The sequence below is a fragment of the Puma concolor genome, chromosome B3 (genome assembly GCF_028749965.1).
Source record: "Puma concolor isolate L17-30 chromosome B3, mPumCon1.1.hap2, whole genome shotgun sequence".
Classification (NCBI taxonomy): Eukaryota; Metazoa; Chordata; class Mammalia; order Carnivora; family Felidae; genus Puma; species Puma concolor.
In genome coordinates, this window is record NC_141672.1 from 100,107,547 (window position 1) to 100,129,575 (window position 22,029).

Sequence of the window (22,029 nt, forward strand, 5' to 3'; positions counted from 1 at the left end):
GTATCTCCTTGTGGGTCAAAGGCTGGACATATTTGCTTATAATCCTCTCATGAAAAATTATGTTCTTTAAGCATGGTGTTCTCAGCTGTGGTTCAAACCTAGGCCTGCCTATGCATTGGCCTTGTGGGACTTGAGGCGCAAAGGGAACCAATATGAAGGTCACACTGATTGCTGTGCCTTGAATAACATTCCTTTGTCTCTGACCCATGGGTCTCATGTCTTCTCCTGGTATCCATGAAACTGTGGTAGGCTAAACCTTCACAGTTCTTGCTCCAAACCTAAGTATGTGGAAGAAACTCAGTTTGGCAAGTAGAATTATATACTGTGTTGGGAGAAGATGGTCAATAATCAGCGTCAAAAAGTCCAACATGAAGTAAAAGACATCCAGCAAGGCAGATCGAATCCAGACATAGAACATATGCAAACAATAAGGATACGGAAATACAGACTGGCAGACTAGGTTAGTCTGTTAACAGATAGTGGGCTCCTACAAACAAAGTTGGGGCTCAGAGTAGAATTAGCCCGGTGGCAAAAGGGAAAGCAAAAGCAAAGGACATCCTCAATCTTAAAAGGAATGGGGTACTAGGAGGGCAACAAAATCTGACATGACACTTAGGCCAAGAGAATAAAAAGAAAATTCAGACCCAAGAACCAGGGTAGACAATGATTTTATGTAATAATAGCAATACAATGCTGGATTGTAGCATAACATATCCTTGATTCCCTCCTATCTAACATTGGACTTGGCTGTAGAGAGTGAGGTATGCAGATGGGATTCAAGTGGCCCTAGCGTGGGGAAAGAAGGTATGTAAGCCTAAAGTTAAGACAGGGTCCAAAAGAACTTACACTAAAAGTCAAGCACAGAGTAATGTCCTTGAGACAGAACAATGGTCCATTTACAGTCCATTTACTTCATGTGATTACAAGTGTCTAGAAGGACAGCTATTAAACTTATTTACAGATTCTGAGTCATGTAAGGCTGTTAAATAACATCATACATACCATGCATATACCTATATTAGAGCATCTAGACTCTGTTTTATGAGATGTTCTCAGTGAAAAGCTATCTGGTACATAACGTTAATTGGAAAAGGTAAAATGCTTTCATGAGCAAGTAAAATTACCTAAGCTTATATATTTTCCCAAAAGGTAGAGATTTGGCATTTAAAACTAAGATACAGTAGTGGGAAGCTAGGCAAAAAACATGAAAACAATCTGTGGCTTTTTCTAAGAAAAAGCTATTGGTTTTTGAAAGGCTTGTCCACCTCTACCCTTTTGTGAAGCAAGTGTCCCATGAGTTTTAGCACAGTAAGAACAGTTTTGTCCTGTGTAAATATAGAAGGCTATCATGAAACAAAGCCTCTGGAGATGAAGGTATTTCATCCTTTGGCTTAAAGTCAACTAACCGCTTCTGAATCAGTTCTATTATGTCTATTTCTATCTTTTGTATTGCATTACATTGCTAGTGAGGATATTCTTCTAACAAGTCTTACCTTTCCTTTTATCTATTTGTACTTGGCATTTTGATTAACTGTACTTTGTTTCTCTGGGTGTTATTAGCTACTAAGTTTTCTTCCATCTCTCCTCATTCTCGGCTCTCTTCCTCTCCTCTTGTTTTGCTTCTCTTTCTTTTCCTACCTAATTGGAGGTAGTAAGGCAAAGTGGTACAAAAACAAGAGACTAAAAGTAATTATAATCTACCAGTCATGCCCAACTGCTGCAAAGTATACTTTTGCACTAGGTTGCTGCCAATTTGTTGCTTTTGCCAGCAATTTTATTTCAATATTTTACTTTTAAAAATTTTTTGAAACATTTTAATTTTATTTTTTGAGAGACAGAGAGAGAGAAGAGCACAAGCAGGGGATGGGCAGAGACAGAGGGAGACACAGCAGGTTCCAGGCTCTGAGCTATCAGCACAGAGCCTGACATGGGGCTCAAACCCAAAATGCAAGATCATGACCTGAGCCGAAGTTGGACGCTCAACCAACTGAGCCACCCAGGCACCCCTAATTTTTTATTTTAACTTAATTCACACACACACACACACACACACACATACACACACACACACACGTGTGTTTGTGTGTGTGTATGTGTGTGTGTGTGTGTGTGTGTGTGTGTGTGTGTGTGTGTGCGCATCAGTCAAAATTCTAACCCTGGCTCAACGATCTCATCTGTCCTTTCTACTCTTAAACCCAAATCACATCTTAAGGGTATCAGAGGAAGACCAAACCAACACTCCTAGGACCTTTAGCCAGTCACAGCATCACAACACCTATACCAAAGACCTGTCTCACCGTGTCAATCAACCCTGTTATCTTTGAGCACTGATGTAAAAGCACACTTCTCCCCTGTCTTCGTGTTGCCGTTCTTTCCTACTCCCATCCCCCTCTACTCCTTTGCACTTTCTTTTTTTTTTAATCTTTTGTTCTAATGTTTATTTCTGAGAGAGAGAGACAGAGAGTGTGTGTGTGTGTGTGTGTGTGTGTGTGTGTGTGTGTGTGCCTGAGCAGGGGACAGGCAGAGGGAAAGGGAGACACAGAATCCAAAGCAGGCCCCAGGCTCTGAGCTGTCAGCACAGAGCCAGATGCGGGGCTCAAACTCACAAACCGTGAGATCGTGACCTGAGCCGAAGTAAGCCGTTTAGCTGACAGAGCCACCCAGGCACCCTTGCAATTTTTTTGTTGTTGTTGTTAAAGCAATCTCTACGTTCAAAGTGGGGCTGGAACTCGAGACCCCAGATCACGAGTTACACGCTCTACCGAACAAGCCAGCCAGGTGCCCCTCCTTTGCACTTTCTTATTCCGGGTTTTGCCATAACTGACTCCACCTCTCATTCCTTTCCTATACCCTTAACTTTTCTTAAAAATCCCATCTAAAATAAACTTGGCTCTGTCCTCAGGGCAATGCTAATCTCTACCACCCTCTCCACTGCGTCCCATCCTGAGTCCCCACATCAGGGGTTAGGACTGTAGAAACTGGCATTCTTCAGACTCTCTTCTGCTAGATATAAGATCAAACTCTCTCTTTATACACAAGTCATTATCCTTTGAGATTCCTGACATCTTTCCCCCTACAGCCTTCTAGTCACTGTCATCTCCTGTCTTTTTAAAAGTCACTATTTTCCTGGGACACCTGGCTGGCTCAGTTGTTAGAAGTGTTCAACTCTTGATCTCAAGGTCATGAGTTCGAATCCTATGTTGGGCTTGGAGCCTACTTTAAGAGAAAGACAGAGAGAAAAGTTAAAATCACTCCTCTCATATTCATTAAGGCCTTTGAAACTGGTTCCCAGCCTCTGTCTCTATCCTGACTTCTGCCATGATTCCAGAAGATTCCAAAATCAAGAGTCAGATGCTTAACCAACTGAGCCACTGAGTTGCCTGGCATCTCTTCCTGTGTAACCCAACTTGGACTTTGTGGCTAAATACCTGAGTTATTTTTTTCTTTTTTTAAATTTTTTTTTAACATTTATTCATTGTCTGAGAGACATAATGTGAATGGGGAGGGGCAGAGAGAGGGAGACACAGAATCCGAAGCAAGCTCCAGGCTCTGAACTGACAGCACAGAGCCCGACAGGGGGCTTGAACTCACGAACTGTGAGATCATGACCTGGGCTGAAGTCAGATGCTTAACTGACTGAGCCACCCAAGTGCCCCAACTGAGCTATTTTTCTATGAGCAATCTGGTCCCTTGCACTACTAGTCTTTTACTGTACTTGTCAGTTAAAATTCCCACTCTGGCCCAAGATCTATTCTTAAATCCGAAAGAAGACTAAACCCTAAAGGAGATAAATCACACAGCTGTACTGACATCTCTATGAATTCATGTTCTCAACCTGGCAGAGCCAACAGTATTCACTAATCAATTTCCCTTATCTAGATATATACTTGTCTCCACTGTCTTCCCTCCAATCTCAGAAAATGAAGTATCTCTGTCTATTCCAAGTCAATCCATCAACATTTTCTAGAGCAAAGTAATCAATCCAACAGGACAGCCCACTCAGCTTTGCCCATTTTAGCATTCTCAGGCTGCAAGGAGGAACAATTCATAGCCAAACCAAACTCTGTCTTCACTAAGGCTAACCAATTGGATAAAAAGGACAAAATCAAGACAATCCATCCAATTCTTGGCTTTGACCCAATTTTCTCCACTCGGCTCAGGAGGATTTCAATCATCTCTTCTTTCTCTTGTCTCCAAATCTATTCAAATCTTTTATATTCTTAAAGAAACAAAACAAAAACTGTTTCAACTTTCTGCTCCATTGGCTTCTGGGAATATTTTTGTGTACTCCTTCCTTTTGCCAGACCTTCAAATGTTGGTAGGTCACAGAGTGTTATCCTCAGGCCACTACTCTCCAGGTCTACACACTTTGTGGATATCTCAGACACTTTTATAAATTTAACTACAATATAAATGTTGATAAGCTCCAAATCTATTTCTACAGTACTGGCTTCTCCTGTGAGTTTCAAACTTGCTGGACAGTGTCACCCAGAATGGCCCAGAGACATCTCAAACTCAATATATTAAAAACTGAACTTACCTGCATTCTCTCCTGACAAGCCTCTCATCTAGTATTCCCTAATTTAGCTGGTGACAGCATGCAATCAATCATTCAAACTAGAAACTGAGAACTCCTCCTTCTTACTCCCTCCAAATCGATCAAGAGGTTCTGCCTATTTTATCTCATCATTATTTCTCAATTTGCCCTCCTCTTCACCCCTACAACACCACCTACCACAAGGCCAGTTCAAGGTCTTTGCTGTGTTTTCTGCAACACATTTTTTCCCTCTCCTTACAGAATAAAATCTAAAAAAAATCTAAAAAAAACAAAACACCTAGACTCTTAAATATAATGAACAGACTAGTAGTTGCCAGATGGGAGGTGGATGGGGGGATGGGTAAAATAGATGAAGGGGATTAAGAGTAACTTATCATGATGAGCACTGAGTGATGTATAGAAATGCTGAATCATTATATTTTATACCTGAAACTAATATAACACCAAATGGTAATTATACTTGAATTAAAAAATAAATTTAAAAAAAGAATTTTAACCAAACACACAAGGCACCTGATGATTTTTCTAGGTTCATTTGTCATTACTCCTAGCCTCAAATTTTATGTTTTAGCAAAAAATAAACCACACATAGTTCCTGACCCATATATCACACCATTTCTTGTCTCTTGAGCTTTTGTTCATATTTTCTCCAATACTTGAAATGAATGCCTTTATTTCCCTTTCTCTTAAAACTTCTACTTATCACTGAGGATCTCAGGTGCTACATTTGCTATGAAGCTTTTTCTGAACATACCTTCCTTCCTTTAAGGGTAAATGTCCCTCTTATGTACTCTCATTTTACTTTGTTCTTTTCTATGTATTGTACTTCTCACAAAGTATTATAAGTATTTGTATAAGTATGTCTCCTGCACTGATCTTTGTAGTTCAGAGGATAGTTGGTAAATAGCAAACAATTAATAGATGTTTATTTAATCGTTGAATAAATGGAGAGGAAGGGAGGCAGGGAAGGGGAGAAAGAGGAGGAAGGACCATGTAAGACTTTAATGTTGGAAGTAAAAGAAACCAACTCGTCAGCCCCAGGCCTCTGACCTTCAGAAAAATTGTCACTTCAGTTCAACTCTACATATTAATCCCTGGTATTGTAACAGGCAAAAAGACCAAGAAAAAATAAGAAAAGAAAAATACAGATGCAGACACTGTGGTAGACAGATAATGGAGATGACCCCACCAAAAGATGTCCATATCCTAATCCTCAGAATCTGTGACTTTGTCACCTAACATGGCAGGAAGGATTCCACAGACTGGCCTAAATTAAGGTCTTGAGGTGGGAGATAATTCAGGATTAAGCAAAGGATACTAATGTAATCACAAGGATCCTTATAAAAGAAAGAGGGAATTAGGAAAGTCAGAGCCAGAGAAGGAGATGGGATTATGGAAGGAGAGGTTAGAGTGATGCAAATGCTGGCTGGAGGCCACAAGCCAAGGAATGCAGGCAACCTATAAACTGGAAAACGAAAGCAAATAGATTCTTCCCTATAGGCTCTAGAAGAAACACAGATGATACCTTGATTTTAGCCCAGTGAAACCCATTTTGAACTTCTGATTTCCAAAACTGTAAGATAATAAATTTGTGTTGTTTTAAGCCACTAAGTTCATGATAGTTTATTATGGCAACAATAAAAAAATAAAAGTCTATGTCATGAAATACAATAAGTAATATCTACAACTGCCTCAAAATATGAAATCAAATTGCCATTCATAATGTATCAGATTGTACTGTTTTTGATAACTGTATAAAAATATTCACACATGGGGTGCCTCAGTGGTTCAGTCGGTTAAGCATCTGACTCTTGATTTCAGCTCAGGTCATGATCTCATGGTTGTGAGATTGAGTCCCAAATTGGGCTCCATTCTGATCATGCAGAGTCTGCTTGGGATTCTCTCTCTCCCTCTCTCTCTGTCCCTCCCCCCACTTGTGCGCTCGCACGCTCTCTCTCTCTCAAAATAAGTAAAAAAACATTTTGAAAAATATTCACACACAGAGAAACATATAAATAAATATAAGGATTTCATGGATATAAAATGAAAATTTGTAAGATAAATTTGGTAATCTTTTAAAGATGGAGATGAATAATCAAAGAAGCTATAGTTTCTGAAAAACACATTTCTAGGAAGAGCTTATGTTAAATATAAGTGATTTTAAAAGGGATTTTAATAAGTGATATGTTTCATTTCTATGACATTTAAGTGCAAACTCAAATAAAAATAAGAGCCTTATTTGTTATACAATCTGACTTTTTAAATATGGAGGCCCTGCCTATCTAATTGGCTTATTTGGATTATCTTTCCCCAACAACATACACACATAAGCACATATGTCAAGATACCTAGAAAATGTAGTTAGTACTACGGTCTACCTAAATTTATTATAAATCTCATAGCCAGAGTCCAAACAACGTACTTTCCTTTGTCCTTCAGCCATTCTGGATTCTTTTCTTCTTCTTTTAAATCAGAAAGTTCAGGAATATCAGTATTCAATGCTCTCCGTGCTTCCGCTTGTTTGTGCAACCACTGAAATCAGAGAAGTCTAATGAAGGACACAAAAATCTTACTTTTATTAACAGCTACTTTGACATTTGCCAGCTTCTATATAAAATGGAAATACTATTTGTTATGGACTGAATATTTGTGACCCCCAAAATTCGTATGTTGAAGCCCTAATCCCCAGTGTGATGGTATTTGGAAGTAGGACTTTTGGAGGTAATCAAGTTTAGATGAGGTCATGAGAATGGGGCCCGCATGATGGGATTAGTGTCCTTATAAGAAGAAGAAGAGACCAGAACACAGCTCTCCTCCCACTACTCCCTGTACCCTGATCTTGGACTTTCCAGCCTCCAGAACTTTGAGAAATAAATGTCTGTTGTTTAAGACACTCAGTCTAGGGTATTTTGTTACAGCAGCCTGAGTAGACTACTATACTATTTGATAATGCTGATTTTTTTAAACTTTCAGTTTTTATCCTTTTTTGTTTAACATTACCAGATAGTTAAGACCAAACATACAAAAATTTCTAGTCTGAATTTCATACAAATGGGAGTTTGTGGGAGTTCATGGGATTATTATTTTATTTTTCTTATCTATAACACATTTGTTTTTCTATATTGAAAAATACATAAATGACTTTTATTTTTTCTTTTTTAAAAAAATTGTTTAATGTTTATTTTTGACAGAGAGAGAGAGACAGAGCATGAGTTGGAGAGGGGCAAAGAGAGAGGGAGACACAGAATCTGAAATAGGCACCAGGCTCCGAGCTGTCAGCACAGAGTCCGACAGGGGGCTTGAACTCATGGACAGTGAGATTATGACCTAGGCCAAAGTCGGACGCTCAACCAGCTGAGCCACCCAGGCGCCCCATAAATGACTTTTAAATAATTATACATTTATAATTCTAGAAATAACTTTATAAATAATAAAATTTGGAATATATTGTTTAATAAGAAAATAGTTAATATTTATAAACTGTCATTATGTCTTAAGGATCTTCAATCATTTCCACAAGTTTTGAATTGTGAGAGGCAACACTTAACACCTTGTAGTAAAAAATAATGCAGTTCTTAGAGTCTATATACCTAAAGATAAAACATTCAAAATGCCAGGGCTCAGGTATTTATAAATGAATGAGAGATATTCTAGAATGTCACATTAGAAATACCTAACGTTAATAATGAGTAATTGTATTAACAATAAATGTCCAAATCCATTACCAAAACACAAGTTTACAAATCTAATATAGAAAATGATGTATGGGGCATATGGGTGGCTCAGTTGGTTAAGCTTCCAACTTCAGCTCAGGTCATGATCTTGTGGTCCGTCAGTTCAAGCCCCATGTTGGGCTCTGTGCTGACAGATCAGAGTCTGGAGCCTGCTTCAGATTCTGTGTCTCCCTCTCTCTCTGCCCCTCCCCTGCTCACGCTCTGTCTCTGTCTCTCAAAAATGAATAGATGTTTAAAAAATAAAAAAAAAAAAAGAAAATGATGTATTTGATAAAATAGATGGCAAGTGTTTATCTCCTGGAAAAAGCAATAATACTGCACACTGAATCTGGAGACAAAAAAATTCTGCAAAATACTTTTCCATAAGGAAATACTAAAATATATTCAAGAAGTAATACCTTTAGTCTAATGAATACTTAAATTCAGAACCAGTACTAGTTTTAAAAGATGAAATAAAAAATATTTTCATTGTGATCACTGTAACTAACAGCAAATATACTTACCTCCTCTTCTTCTGCTACTTGTGATTCCCGGAGAGCAGTTGGAAATACTCGAGGGGTAAAGTTGATTTTAATACTGCCAACAGAGCGAGGAGCAGGAATACTATTTTCCTTTAACTTCTCCAAAAATATATTTTCTGAATTTCTTCCTTCAAAAGCAGTATTAGCAAGTGAGTTCTCTCTCATTTTCTAGTTAACAATCAAACTGACTCTTCAACTAATTACACAGCAAAGCTACCTCTAAAATCCTATACAAATAAACTGAAGATAACTTCTGCTAGAAAGAATGTAAAACCCATCATCAAAAGTGTGGCAGCAAGTTATCTGTCCTTTAATCAATGACCGCAGCTACTTTTCTAGGGTTCTCTTTGTTAAAACACACAGTGTCTAATTTACATTCAATCTAGGGAAGGGAGAGCACTCTAGGAAACTCTACAACCACTTTCCATTTTAGAAAGCCATCACTGGAAACACTACCTCTATTTTCCTTAAGCTCCTACAGCAATATCTTCTATAAGCTTCCTTATAAAAGTTATGGTATAAAAGTGATGGTATAAAAGTTATTCAGCCATCAGAGATAGCTAATGAAAAGAGGCAAAAAAAAAAAAAAAAAGTAATAATGAAAAGCTATACGTTTTAATAAAGATAGTTACATGTAATAATGGTTAAACCAATATAAGAGGAGAAATTAATCTACGTGTTAGAATATAAAGTGTATGATTAAAAGGAAGGAAAATTAGGTTTTAGTTTTAAAAACTGCAAAAGTACCAAAAGCATGATACACAGATAGAAAAGGCAAATATCAAAAATTTAAAGAAAATCAGATTTTTCACAAATATGACAGTAATATCTTTGTTATAAAATACAAACAAATAAGAAAAAAAAACTTCTAAATTAAAAAATTGGAAAATGGCCTAAATTGACATTTCCAAGAGAGGGAGGAAGGGGACAAGGAGGAAAAAAATAAGGACTCAAACAAACAAGAAAGCAACATTAACAAAAATTTGACTGCAAGTTTTCTATAGATGTCTGTAGTTAAGACAGCTATCTTCCAGTATCCTAGCCATTCTCTCCTCTTCCTTTTAGAAATAGAATTTGAGGGGCGCCTGGGTGGCGCAGTCGGTTGAGCGTCCGACTTCAGCCAGGTCACGATCTCGCGGTCCGTGGGTTCGAGCCCCGCGTCGGGCTCTGGGCTGATGGCTCAGAGCCTGGAGCCTGTTTCCGATTCTGTGTCTCCCTCTCTCTCTCTGCCCCTCCCCTGTTCACGCTCTGTCTCTCTCTGTCCCAAAAATAAATAAACGTTGAAAAAAAATTAAAAAAGAAATAGAATTTGAGTTCTAGGCTAGGTACATGACTATGTCAGGCTAGAATCGATATAACCCAGCCTCCCTTAAGATTAGATGTGATTGGAGCACCTGGTTCACTCAGTTGGTTAAGCCTCTGACTCTTGATTTCGGCTCTGGTCATGATCTCATGGTTGGGAAGTTCAAGCCCTGAGCCAGGCTCCACGCTGACAGTGCGAGGCCTGCTTGGGTTTCTCTCTCTCCTCCTCTCTTTACTACCCTCTCTTATTCACATGTGGGCTCTTTCTCTCAAAATAATAAAGTTAAAAAAAAAAATTATGTGTGACTATATGCCAAATCTGAGACAACAAAATCTGAATAGAAGTGATGTATACAACTTATGGATCGTCATCTTATAGGTACATGTGCTTGCTGTGGACTTCTCTTCCCATTTCCCACTGGCTAAAAAACAACACCAACTGCAGCATCCAGAGATTGAAGACAAATGAGGTAATAACAGAGGCGGCCCCACCAGCCTGGATGGCCACATAGAAAAAGTCATCTATCAGGCCTACATGGATCGCTGTTATATAACAAGTATTAGATTATGGAGAACTATATTTCTGTCTTATTTGATCTGTAACTTGGATCTCCTTATTACAACAATTAGCTTTAACTATCTAATACAATGTCCCAAGAATTTTATATCCAAGTAAATTGTTGTTTACTTATAAAAGCAAAAGATGTTCCTAGATATGTAAAACTAAGTGAATATATTACTTAGCCATCTTTTCCAAAGACAGTAAAATCTTGGTTTGTGAGCATAATTTGCTTATAATCCAAAACACTTCTATATCAACACAAATTTCCCCCATAAGAAATAATGGAAACTCAGATGATTCATTCCACAACCCAAAAATACTCATATGAAAATGATTATAATACCATAATATAATACAAAATAATAAATAAAATATACAATAAAAAGAAAAATAAATTAACCTGCACTTACTTTTGAAAACCTTCGTGGCTAGTATAAGGGAAACAAGAGAGAGGAGGGTTATTGTGTAAGACGACTTTCACTGTCATTAACAGAAATCACCGCTATTTATTGGCTCAATGGAATCTTTTTCTGCATGGGGGCCATTGTATATACTCATATGGATGTTGACTACAGTACAGCACTGATAAACTCTTGTCATGCACTGTATTTAATGTAACTGGCAATAAGGCAGCAGAGGAAAGGGTCTATATCTGCCAGCAGCCTGACTTAGAATAAAGCAAAACATTCCTAAGTTTACGGTTGTATGGAAAGCAAAGGACTGTCTGTAGGTGCTTTGAAGTGAAGAAAAATACACAAGTGCCAGTTGTGGGCACCTTGAAACATTCTGAAAAATCTGATTTCTGCCAAACACTACTGCATGAGATAGAGCATCTGAGCATGGTAGACAATCACCCACAATTCTGCAGCCAGAGAGAACCATTGGCTCAGTTGTGATCATGTGACATTCAGCATCATGTACAACTCATATTGCAAGACATCACTCATGTATCAGGTTAAAATTTATTAGAAATGTTTGCTTGTCTTACAGAACACTCACAGAATAAGTTATTCACAGTCTAAGGTTTTACTGTAATATATTCAAAGAAACGTTCCAGAACATGGAGAAATGAAATTAAGAACCCAAGCATAGGGAACTTAATAGTAAAAATGGAAAGCATGAATTTTCTAAATAGTGGAGAAAACACTAAAAATTTATGAATAAGATTCTTAAATGTTAGTACAACAGAAGGAAAGCAGAATAAAAAGTTAAAATGAAGTATCTAACTTCAGTATAATACTACTAATGATTACTAGAATACTGAACATGAAGGAAATAAGCACTCTTTTCCATAATGAGAAATTAAAAAATATTTTCTTACTAATTTTGCTAAAATAAAATTTTTTTAATGTTTATGAAAAACATTAAAGTGACCACTAGTTACCTTTTTATTTTTTTTCCTGAGAGAGAAAGAGCTCCATGCACGGAAGCAGGGGGGAGGAGCAGAGACAGAAAGAGAATCTCAAGCAGGCTCAACACTCAGCATGAATGCAGAATACAACTCCACAACCCTGGGATCATGACCTGAGCCAAAAATCAAGAGTCATATGCTCATGTGACTGAGACACCCAGGCGCCCCAACCACTAGTTAAATTAAAAATAGGGTATCCATTATAAAAATAGGGTATCTAGCCTCCAAAATCTTATGGTAAAATAAGACAAATAGTAAAACAAGAAAATAAAAAGAAATTAGCTTTCTGTTTATAGAAGCATAAGTTAAAGGCTTTAGACACTTCTACAAACAATTTCCAGATAAAATGTTATGTACACGTAAAATCCTTGATAAAAGTATAACAAATAAACAAAGGTTCAAATATACAGTTCAGTTCAAAAGGTAAGCAAAGAAAAAGTCTTATCAGAGATTTATAGTCAGGTAATTCAAAAGCTGACAAAAAGCTGTTTGGACCCCCTACGTTCAGGAATAAGACAAGGATGTCCACTCTCATTATTACTATTTAACATAGTATGGGAAATTTTAGCTTCAGCAATCAGACAACAAAAAGAAATAAAAGGCATCCAAACTGGCAAGGAAGAAGTCAAACTTTCACTATTTGCAGATGACATGATACCCTATGCAGAAAACCCGAAAGACTCCACCAAAAAATTGCTACATGAATTCAGCAAAGACAACAGGATATAAAATCAATGCGCAGAAATTTGTTGCATTTCTATACACCAACAACAAAGCAGCAGAGGGGCACCTGGGTTGCTTTGTTGGTTAAGCAACCGACTTCAGCTCAGGTCATGATCTTGTAGTTTGTGAGTTTAAGCCCCATGTCCGGCTCTGTGCTGACAGCTCAGAGCCTGGAGCCTACTTCAGATTCTGTGTCTCCCACTCTCTCTACCCCTGCCTTGCTCACGTTCGGTGTCTCTCTGTGTCTCAATAATAAATAAATGTTAGAGAAAAAAATGTTTACATACAATGGAATATTTTATTACTCACCATCAAAAAGAATGAAATCTTGCTATTTGCAATGACGTGGGTGGAGCTAGAATGTATTATGATAGGTGAAATAAGTCAATCAAAGAAAGACAAATACCTTATGATTTCATTCATATGTTGAGTTTAAGAAACAAAATAGATGCATATATGGGAAGTGGGGGGAAGACTAGAGAAGGAAAGAAATCACAAGAGACTATTAATGATAGAGAACAAACTGAGAGTTGCTGGAGGGAGGTGGGTGGGAGATGTGCTAGATGCATGATGGGTATCAAGGAGGCCACTTGTTATGATGAGCACTGGATGTTGTATGTAAGTGATGAATTGGGCGCCTGGTTGGCTCGGTTGATTAAGCGTCCAACTCTTGATTTTGGCTCAGGTCATGATCTCATGGTTTGTGAGTTTGAGTCTGGCATCAGGCTCTGTGCTGACAGAGCAGAGCCTGCTTGGGATTCTGTTTCCTTCTCTCACTGCTGTTCCCCTGCTTGCTCTCTAGCTCTCTCTCAAAATAAATTAAAAAATAAACTTAAAACAAAAATAAGTGATAAATCACTGAATTCTACTCCTGAAGCCAATATTGCACTGTTAACTAAAATTAAAAAAAAAAAGTTGTTTAGAAATATATCTATATCTATATCCAAAATACATACATAAAGACTAAAGGCTGGAAATTTAATGCTGATATAATTACAGAAGTGGGAAGCTAGAAATGAAACTAGAAGCTTAGAAGGGCTGCATTCTTAGTGTAAAGGATACTTATAGGGGCGCCTGGGTGGCTCAGTTGGTTGAGCATCTGACTTCGGCTCCTGAGTTCGAGCCCCGCGTCAGGCTCTGTGCTGACAGCTCAGAGCCTGGAGTCTGCTTCTACTTCTGCGTCTCCCTTTCTCTCTGACCTTAACCCACTCGTATTCTGTCTCTGTCTCTCTCAAAAATAAATAAACATTAAAAAAAATTTTTTTCTTAAAAGGATACTTATAAAATCTCCATCCACTGGTCTAGGAAAGTAAAGCCTGTTCTTCCTGGGGCTTTGGACAGGAGGAGAAAAAAAATGTCTCTTGTGAGAAATCAAAACCCCAGGTATTCCTGTGAGCAACTCTTATTTCCACAAACCACCACACTTGAGATTTTTTTTTATATGCACCCATTGAACAAAAAATCCCTACTGAAGATGAACACATAAGTCACATAAGGAAACAATCCAGTATGGACAGTTACCAGACACAACAAACAGGAGGAATGGCTTCCTAAGAATTTGAAAATATAGAATAATCCAGAAGAGATTAAAATAATAATTTTAAATATGTTTATTTAAAGAGCAAAAACAAGCTAAATCCATAATGAAAAACTAAGAAACTAATGACAAAAGAACAAACAAGAAACAAAAATGACAAAAGAATAAGCAAAACAAACAAAAAAAGGAACTTCTAAAATGAAAAATATTGTCACTGAAATTTAAAACATTTAGGACAAGTTTAGCAGCACATTAAGCACAGGTGAAGGAAATCTGCAAACTCAAAGAGATCTGAGGATAACAGAGCAATTAAGAAATATAAAGAAACTGAGAAAGGTGATATTTGAAGACAATAGCTTAGAATTTCCTAGAACTGACTGAAGACATACATTCTTTAATAAAAGTAAATTCCAAGTTCTGACATTATGAAACAAATATAAAACTGCACTGAGACTAATAAAATCGAACACCACCAAAGTGAAGAATTTTAAAGCAACCAGAAACAAAAGATGGATTACCTTATAAAGGATCAATAGCTAGATCAAGAGCAGACTTCTCAGCAACATTAGAAGGCAAAAGGTAATAGAAAAATATCTTTAAATTACTGATGGAAAATAACTACAATGTGGTATTCTACAAACAGCCAAACCATCCTTCAACAAGTAAAAATATAATCAGTGCGCCTGGGTGACACAGTAAGTTAAGCATCCCACTCAGGATCTCGGCTCAGATTATGATCTTGAAGTTCATGAGTTCAAGCCACACATTGGGTTCTGCACTTACGGTGTGGAGCCTGCTTGGGATTCTGTCTTTCCTTCTCTCTGCCCCTCCCCTGTTTGTGTGCTTGCTCTCGCAAGCGCCCACGTGTGTTCTCTCTCTCTCTCTCTCCTCCAAAATAAACAAATTTAAAAACATTTTTTTTAAATATAAAGACAATAATTGAACTTACACCCATAAATCTTCATTAAAGAACTACTAAAGGATTTACTTTCATATAAAGGTTTTTTTTCAATGTTTCATTTGTTTTTGAGAGAGAGCGCAAGTGAGGGAGGGGCAAAGAGCAGGGGACAGAAGATATGAAGTGGGCTCTGTGCTGACAGCAGTGAGCCCGATGTAGGGCTGGAACTCAGGAACCATGAGATCATGACCTGAGCCAAAGTCGGACACTCAACTAGCTGAGCCACCTAGGTGCCCCCAAGGATTTATTATCAAAGGGAAGGCAGTTTGACCCACAAAGAAGTGAAACACAAGAAGCAAAGACAAATAAAACATCAGTAAATATGCATCAATCTAAATAGTAATGACTATTAGTGGAGAAAAAACCCACACTAACAATAATGACTGAATTTAGGGATTTAAAAATATAGTGAAGTCAACTGATCCCCCTGCCCCTCCAAAAAGTGGACTAAAATATTTAGACAATAACATAGATGTGTATAACTATAATTTGCATACTAAATTTCCTTGTAATATTTACAAGTATGGTAGAGATTAACCTTAAAACTTTGTTTATTATGCATGTTAAAATATAGTAATTGGAATTATATCTATATGCCAAAACATATACAAAAAATTTAATATTAATCATTCAAAGAATGAAAATAGAATACATGCCTTTCAAATTAGGAGAAAGAAAAGAAAGTAATTAAGAACACTTTTTAAATCCAAGGCAGAAAAACAGAAAAAAAGAACGAAAAAGAAAGTCTGGTAAAAGTAAATCACGAAGATAGAAGAAAATCCTAAGACAAAGTGTATTTTTATTTATAATAATAAATCTAAGTGTCCCATTGTTTATTAAAAGAAAGCCTCAGGATAAACAAAAATAGGGGTGCCTGGGTGGCTCAGTCAGTTAAGCATCTGAATTCAGCTCAGGTCATGATCTTGCAGTTTGTGGGTTCAAGCCCCGCATCAGACTCTGCTGACAGCTCAGAGCCTGGATTCTATTTCAGATTCTGTGTCTCCTCTCTCTGCCTCTCCCCTGCTCATGCTGTGTGTGTGTGTGTGTGTGTGTGTGTGACTGTGTGTGTCTCTTTCAAAAATTAAAAATTAAAAAAAATTTTTTTAAACACCACAAATACCTATCATAAACTATAATTTATAAACATAATGATTCAGAAAATTTAAAATATGAAAATTATAGTCATTTCCATTCTATACATTTGGAAACTAAAACCAAACCAAAACAAAAACTCCCTCGTAATTCAAGGGCCAAAGGAAAAAACAATGATGAGTTACAAAATATTTGCAATTAAACAAGAACAAAAACACAAGATTCCAAGACTTGGTGACTTGGTATTAACATAGTATTTAAGAGGGAAAAAAATTTAACTTAACATGCATGTATTAAAATATTACAAAATTAATGGAAACAAGTTGGACAAAAAATAGAGAAAACTAAAAAAACTAAGAGAACACAGGAGTTAATGGAATAGAAAACAAAGAAACTATAAAAAGGATCAACAAAACCAAAAATTGCTTTTTTGAATGGACTAATAAAGTTTACAAAATGTTACAACAGTAGATCAAGGAAAAGTAAAATGGTGTTAGAAATAAATAAATAGAGATAATTATGCTATAATTAGAGATAGAGATAAATAAGAGAAACCTTATGCAAACAAATTTGAAAAGGCGATAAGCACAATTTCCTAGAAAAGAAATTATCAAAATTGACTTCAAAAAAATAGAAAATCTGGAAATCACTATTATAGAAACTAAATGTACTTCTATGCCTAGACATATTAGGGGTAGTTTTACTAAACGTTTGAGCAGCAGATATTTCTTAGTGAAAGCAGACTATTTTGAAGAATAGAAAAAGAAAAAAGGTATAATTCCCAGTGTACCTGAGCAATAAATATTTTAAGAATTTGCATGTGTGAAAAGTTCTTATTTTTGCCTCACGCCTGATTAATAAGCTGGGTATAGAATTTCATAGTGAAAATTATTTTCACTTAGAATTTTGAAGGCACTGATCCATGTTTCAGGATTCCAGTGCTGAGGTTGAGGACAGATGCCAACATTTCCAGTCCTTTGTGCATGATCTGCTCCTCTCCTCTGGAAGCTTGCAAGATCTTTGTCTAAAGGGTGCTAAAGTTTCTGGTAATGTGTTCATCAGTGCTTTGGCATGAATATTACAAAATCTACCATGTTGGACCTGATAGACTCTTTCAACACGGCAATTCATTAAAGTTTTCAGAATTTTTGTAACATTAAAAAATTATTTCCTCTGTCTTTCCCTCTCTCTTCCTTATACCCCTATGATTTGAATGTTGAGCATCTTGGAAGGATACTCTGATTGTTTTATCTTTTCTACTTTAAATCTGTCCTTTTGTTCTACTTTCTGAAAAAAATTATAAAGTATATTCCAACCACTTGATTACAATTAAAATTTTTATCACATTTTAAATTTCCAAACTGTTGTATTCTCTTAGTATTCTTCACTATAGCCTCTTGTTCTTGTTTAATGATTAAAATTTGTTTTGGGGATGCCTGGGTGGTTGAGTCAGTTAAGCATCTGATTCTTGATTTTGGCTCAGATCATGATCTCACAGTTCATGTGTTCAAGCCCCATGTCAGGCTTTGTGCTGGCGGTGCAGAGCCTGATTAGGATTCTCTCTCTCCCCCTTTCTCTCTCTGCCCCTCCCCCCACTCTCTCTCTCAAAATAATTAAATAAACTTTAAAAAATATATGTTTTCATTTCTTTGAAGACATTAGTTATAGTGAAGTTTTCTTCTGTTCCCTGCATTACTTGGCTGTTCCAAGTTGCATTTTTCTTTGTCTTGGCTGTCACCATCAATTAGAGATAAAGTATAAAAATTCTGACTGGAAGGTCTGTATACATGAATTGGAAATCTGTTGGCTAGTCAGCTTTAGCAGGTTGAACTAGCTAGGCCATTACAAATGGCGGGATTTTTTCATCCTACACTCACTAGCTTCCCTGTAGAGGAATTCTCCAATCTGCATCCCAGGTACACTAGGCTTGTGCATGCATATGTACATGTGCATGGGGATCCCTTGAATAAGTACTAAGATTTTCACAATGCAGGTTTTCACTCAATCTCTGCATTTACTTTTTTTTTTTTAATTTTTTTTTTCAACGTTTATTTATTTTTGGGACAGAGAGAGACAGAGCATGAACGGGCGAGGGGCAGAGAGAGAGGGAGACACAGAATCGGAAACAGGCTCCAGGCTCTGAGCCATCAGCCCAGAGCCCGACGCAGGGCTCGAACTCACGGACCGTGAGATCGTGACCTGGTTGAAGTCGGACGCTTAACCGACTGCGCCACCCAGGCGCCCCAATCTCTGCATTTTCAATGCAGAAGAATCTTACTCAGTCTACAACTGTGCAGAAAGGAAACCCCCAATCTTCTGTCATGATGAGGAAGAGATCTGGTAGTAAAACTCTATTTACACACTTTCAACCAATCTTTTTTTTTTTTTCCAGACTTACATTTGCCCTACCTTTCTAAGTTGAAAAGGGACAAATTAACCTGGCCTCAAGTCTCATCTCTCCCTCTACAACGCGTTTAGTAGCTTACTGAGCAAGTCAAAATTACATCAACAGAACAAGCTGATTCCAGTAACTGAACTTCTTCTAACAAGATAAGGAAGTCCCCATAGTTAATTAATTAGACGTTCAATGATTCCCTTTCCCAGTCTCCTATAAATACAATAGTACGAGGGCCAGGACCCTCAAATGGAGGCTTCACTATGTCCAGCCATAAGCATAACTGATGAATAAGAAGAACTTGAGAAAATCATGTGCACTTTGATGTTTTTCTGCCTAGAAGTATTTCCAATATACTCTATTCAATTTTACTAAGAAATAATTTATGTACAGTAAACTGTACTAATTTTACAGTGTATTAATTCAATGAGTTGACAGATGTATGCACCCATGAAATCACAATCATAATCAAGACAGAAAGGTTCTATCACTTCCAAGAGTCCCCTATGGCCACTTGAAGTTCATCCCTTCCTTTTACCTCTGGCCCCAGATAACCACTGATGTGCTGTCAGTCATTACAGAATGGTTAATATTTTCTACAATTTCACGCAGTATGGACTGGTTTGGTCTCTCTTTTTTATTGCAGAGTATTTCATTTTTATTTCATTTTTATGAATGTATGAGAGTTTGTTTATTCACTCATCTGTTGATGAACATCACTTCCAGTTTCTTGCCACTGTGAATAAAGTTGCCATAAACATTTGAACACAAGTCTTTAGGTGTATAGCTCTCTCTTGTGTAAAAACTGAAGACAAGGATGTCTGAGTTACATGATAGGTATGTACTTAACTTTTAAGGAAGGAGCCAAAAACTTGTCCAAAGTAGTTGTACCATTTTACAGTTCTACCATTGGTGTACAAGAGCTACGGTTGCAGCATATCCTCAATAACACTTGTGTTGATGGTCTTTAATTTTCTGTTTTAGTCATTTTAGTGGATATGTGCTATGTACTGTATCTCACTGTGGCTTTAAAATTTACTTATTTTGAGAGGGGAAAAACACAGCAGGCACACATGCGCATGTGCATGAGCATAGAGAAGGGGCAGAGAGATTGACTCCCAGGTGTGCTCCAAGCCGTCAGTGAGGAGCCAGACATGGGGCTCTATCTCACGAACTGTGAGATCATGACCTGAGCCAAAATCAAGAGTCAGAGGCTTAACAAACCGAGCCACCCAGGTGTCCCTCTCATTGTGGTTTTAATTTGCATTTCCTTACTAACAAATAATTTGAATATCTTTTCATATGTCTATTGGCCATTCATATGTCTTCCTCTGTTAAAAGTTCATTCAAATCTTTCATCCAATTGTTTATTGGATTGTCTTCTTACGTATGTGTTATGTACACAGTGAGGTAAGAGTCTACCCTCATTTGTTTCCATAAAGATATTCATTTGTTCTAGACCTTCCTTTACCTATTGAATTATCTTGTTACCTTTGGTTAAAATAATTGAACTATACATGTGTGGATCTATTTCTGGTCTCTGTATTCTGTTCTTTTGAACTTGTGTTTGTCTTTCACCAATTTCATCTTGTCTTGATTACTGTAGCTTGACGCTAAGTCTTCAAATCAGGTAGTGTGAGTCCTACATATTTGCTCTTATTTTTAAAAATTCATTTGCCTATTCTAGGTGATTTATATTCTCATATAAATATTAGAATCAGCTTGTCAATTTCTACAAAAAGATTACTGGGATTTCTACTGGAATTGCACTGAATCTATAGATGAGTTTAAGAAGAACTGACATCCGAACATTGAGTTTTCCAATTCAGGAACATGTTCTATCACTACATTTAGCTAGGACTTTTAAAATATCTCCCAGCAATCCTTCTGTAGTTTTCAGTGATGTGATCTTACACTTCTTTTGTTAAATTATTCCTACATATTTTCTCTTTTAATGTTATTATAAATAAATTAAAATGTTATTTCCCAGTTGTTTGCCTCTGGTAAATAAAATTTTAAGTGACTTATATCCTGAATTTATTAATTCACCTATTAGTTCTAGTTGTCATTTTTCATATTTCTTAGGGATTTCCACATGTACAATTGTGTCATCTACAAATAAGTTTTACTTCTTTCTGTCTAATCTTCATGCCTCTCATTGCTTCTTCTTGTCGTAATGCAACGGTTAGGACCTCCAGTACAATGCTGAATACAATCAGTGAAACTAGACATGCTTGCCTTGATCCTGGACCTACAGGGCAGGGCAAAGCATTCATTAATTCACCAATAAACATGAAGCTTACTATACATTTTTTTGTAAAAGGACTTCATTAAAGTAAAAAAGTACCTTTCTACTCCTAATCTGCTGAGCAATTTTTTTCATAAATGGGTGTTGGATTTTATCAAATACCTTTCTGCAATAGTGAAATGATCATATGTTTTTTCCTTTACTGTGTTAATATTCTTAATTACATTGAATAATTTTCAAATGCTAAACCAAATTTGCACATTATCCATTTCTATCAGTCAAAAGTTCTCTAAGCTGTGTGAAGAGAAAATATGACTACAGTTGATTAACCAAGAATGAGTTTTTGTTTTTGTTTTTCACTTAACAAGCTTGAAGGAAGGTAGGAAGGTAGTTCAGTGCAGAGGTACTGGCTTTCCAATGTCTTTAATGTTGCAAGCTCCTTCTTCTTCCCTATTCCATCATTCTTAATGTATGTTTTGCCTCTTTGTGGTCTCAAGATAGCTAATGAACTTTCTGCAAAGACCTTCATCTTACGTAGGAAAAGGAAAGGAGAAGCAAGCAGAAAGGAGTAATACTTTTCTATAAATCTTTAGCAGATTTCTTTTTGCATATCATCAGCCAGAGCTTGTCACCTGGCTACATCGAGTTACAAGACAGGCTGGGGAAATGAGGTTTTTTTTGTTTTACTAATTTAAAATTACTTTGTTTATAAAAATAATTCAATATGCTTTGTTCCTTATTTTTTTATAATAAAAAATTTCAAGCATATATAAAAGTAGGCAGAATAGAATAATTAACCATCACGCATTCATGACCTGACTTCAATTATCAACTCCTGGCCAATATCACTTCATCTTCTATCTAGTTTCACATATTATTTTGAAGCCAATCTCAGACATATTTTTTTCATCCATACATATTTCAGTAGGTATCTCTATGAGATAAGGACTTTCTTTTTTTTTTTAATTTTTAAAAAATGTTTGTTTAT

The 22,029-nt window shown here is 36.7% G+C and overlaps 1 protein-coding gene across 7 annotated transcripts in view; it reads right to left on the reverse strand.

Annotated features, from left to right (window-relative positions):
* Positions 1 to 22,029, reverse strand: part of DNAAF4 (dynein axonemal assembly factor 4) — a 76,987-nt gene that overhangs the window by 26,199 nt on the left and 28,759 nt on the right. For all 7 annotated transcript variants that reach the window (XM_086710743.1, XM_086710742.1, XM_086710744.1 and 4 more), the window contains exons 5-6: positions 8,796 to 8,941; positions 6,981 to 7,090 (exon numbers count right to left, since the gene is read on the reverse strand). In XM_086710743.1, the coding sequence (XP_086566869.1) occupies positions 6,981 to 7,090; positions 8,796 to 8,941 (256 nt within the window). The remainder of the gene's footprint in view (positions 1 to 6,980; positions 7,091 to 8,795; positions 8,942 to 22,029) is intronic.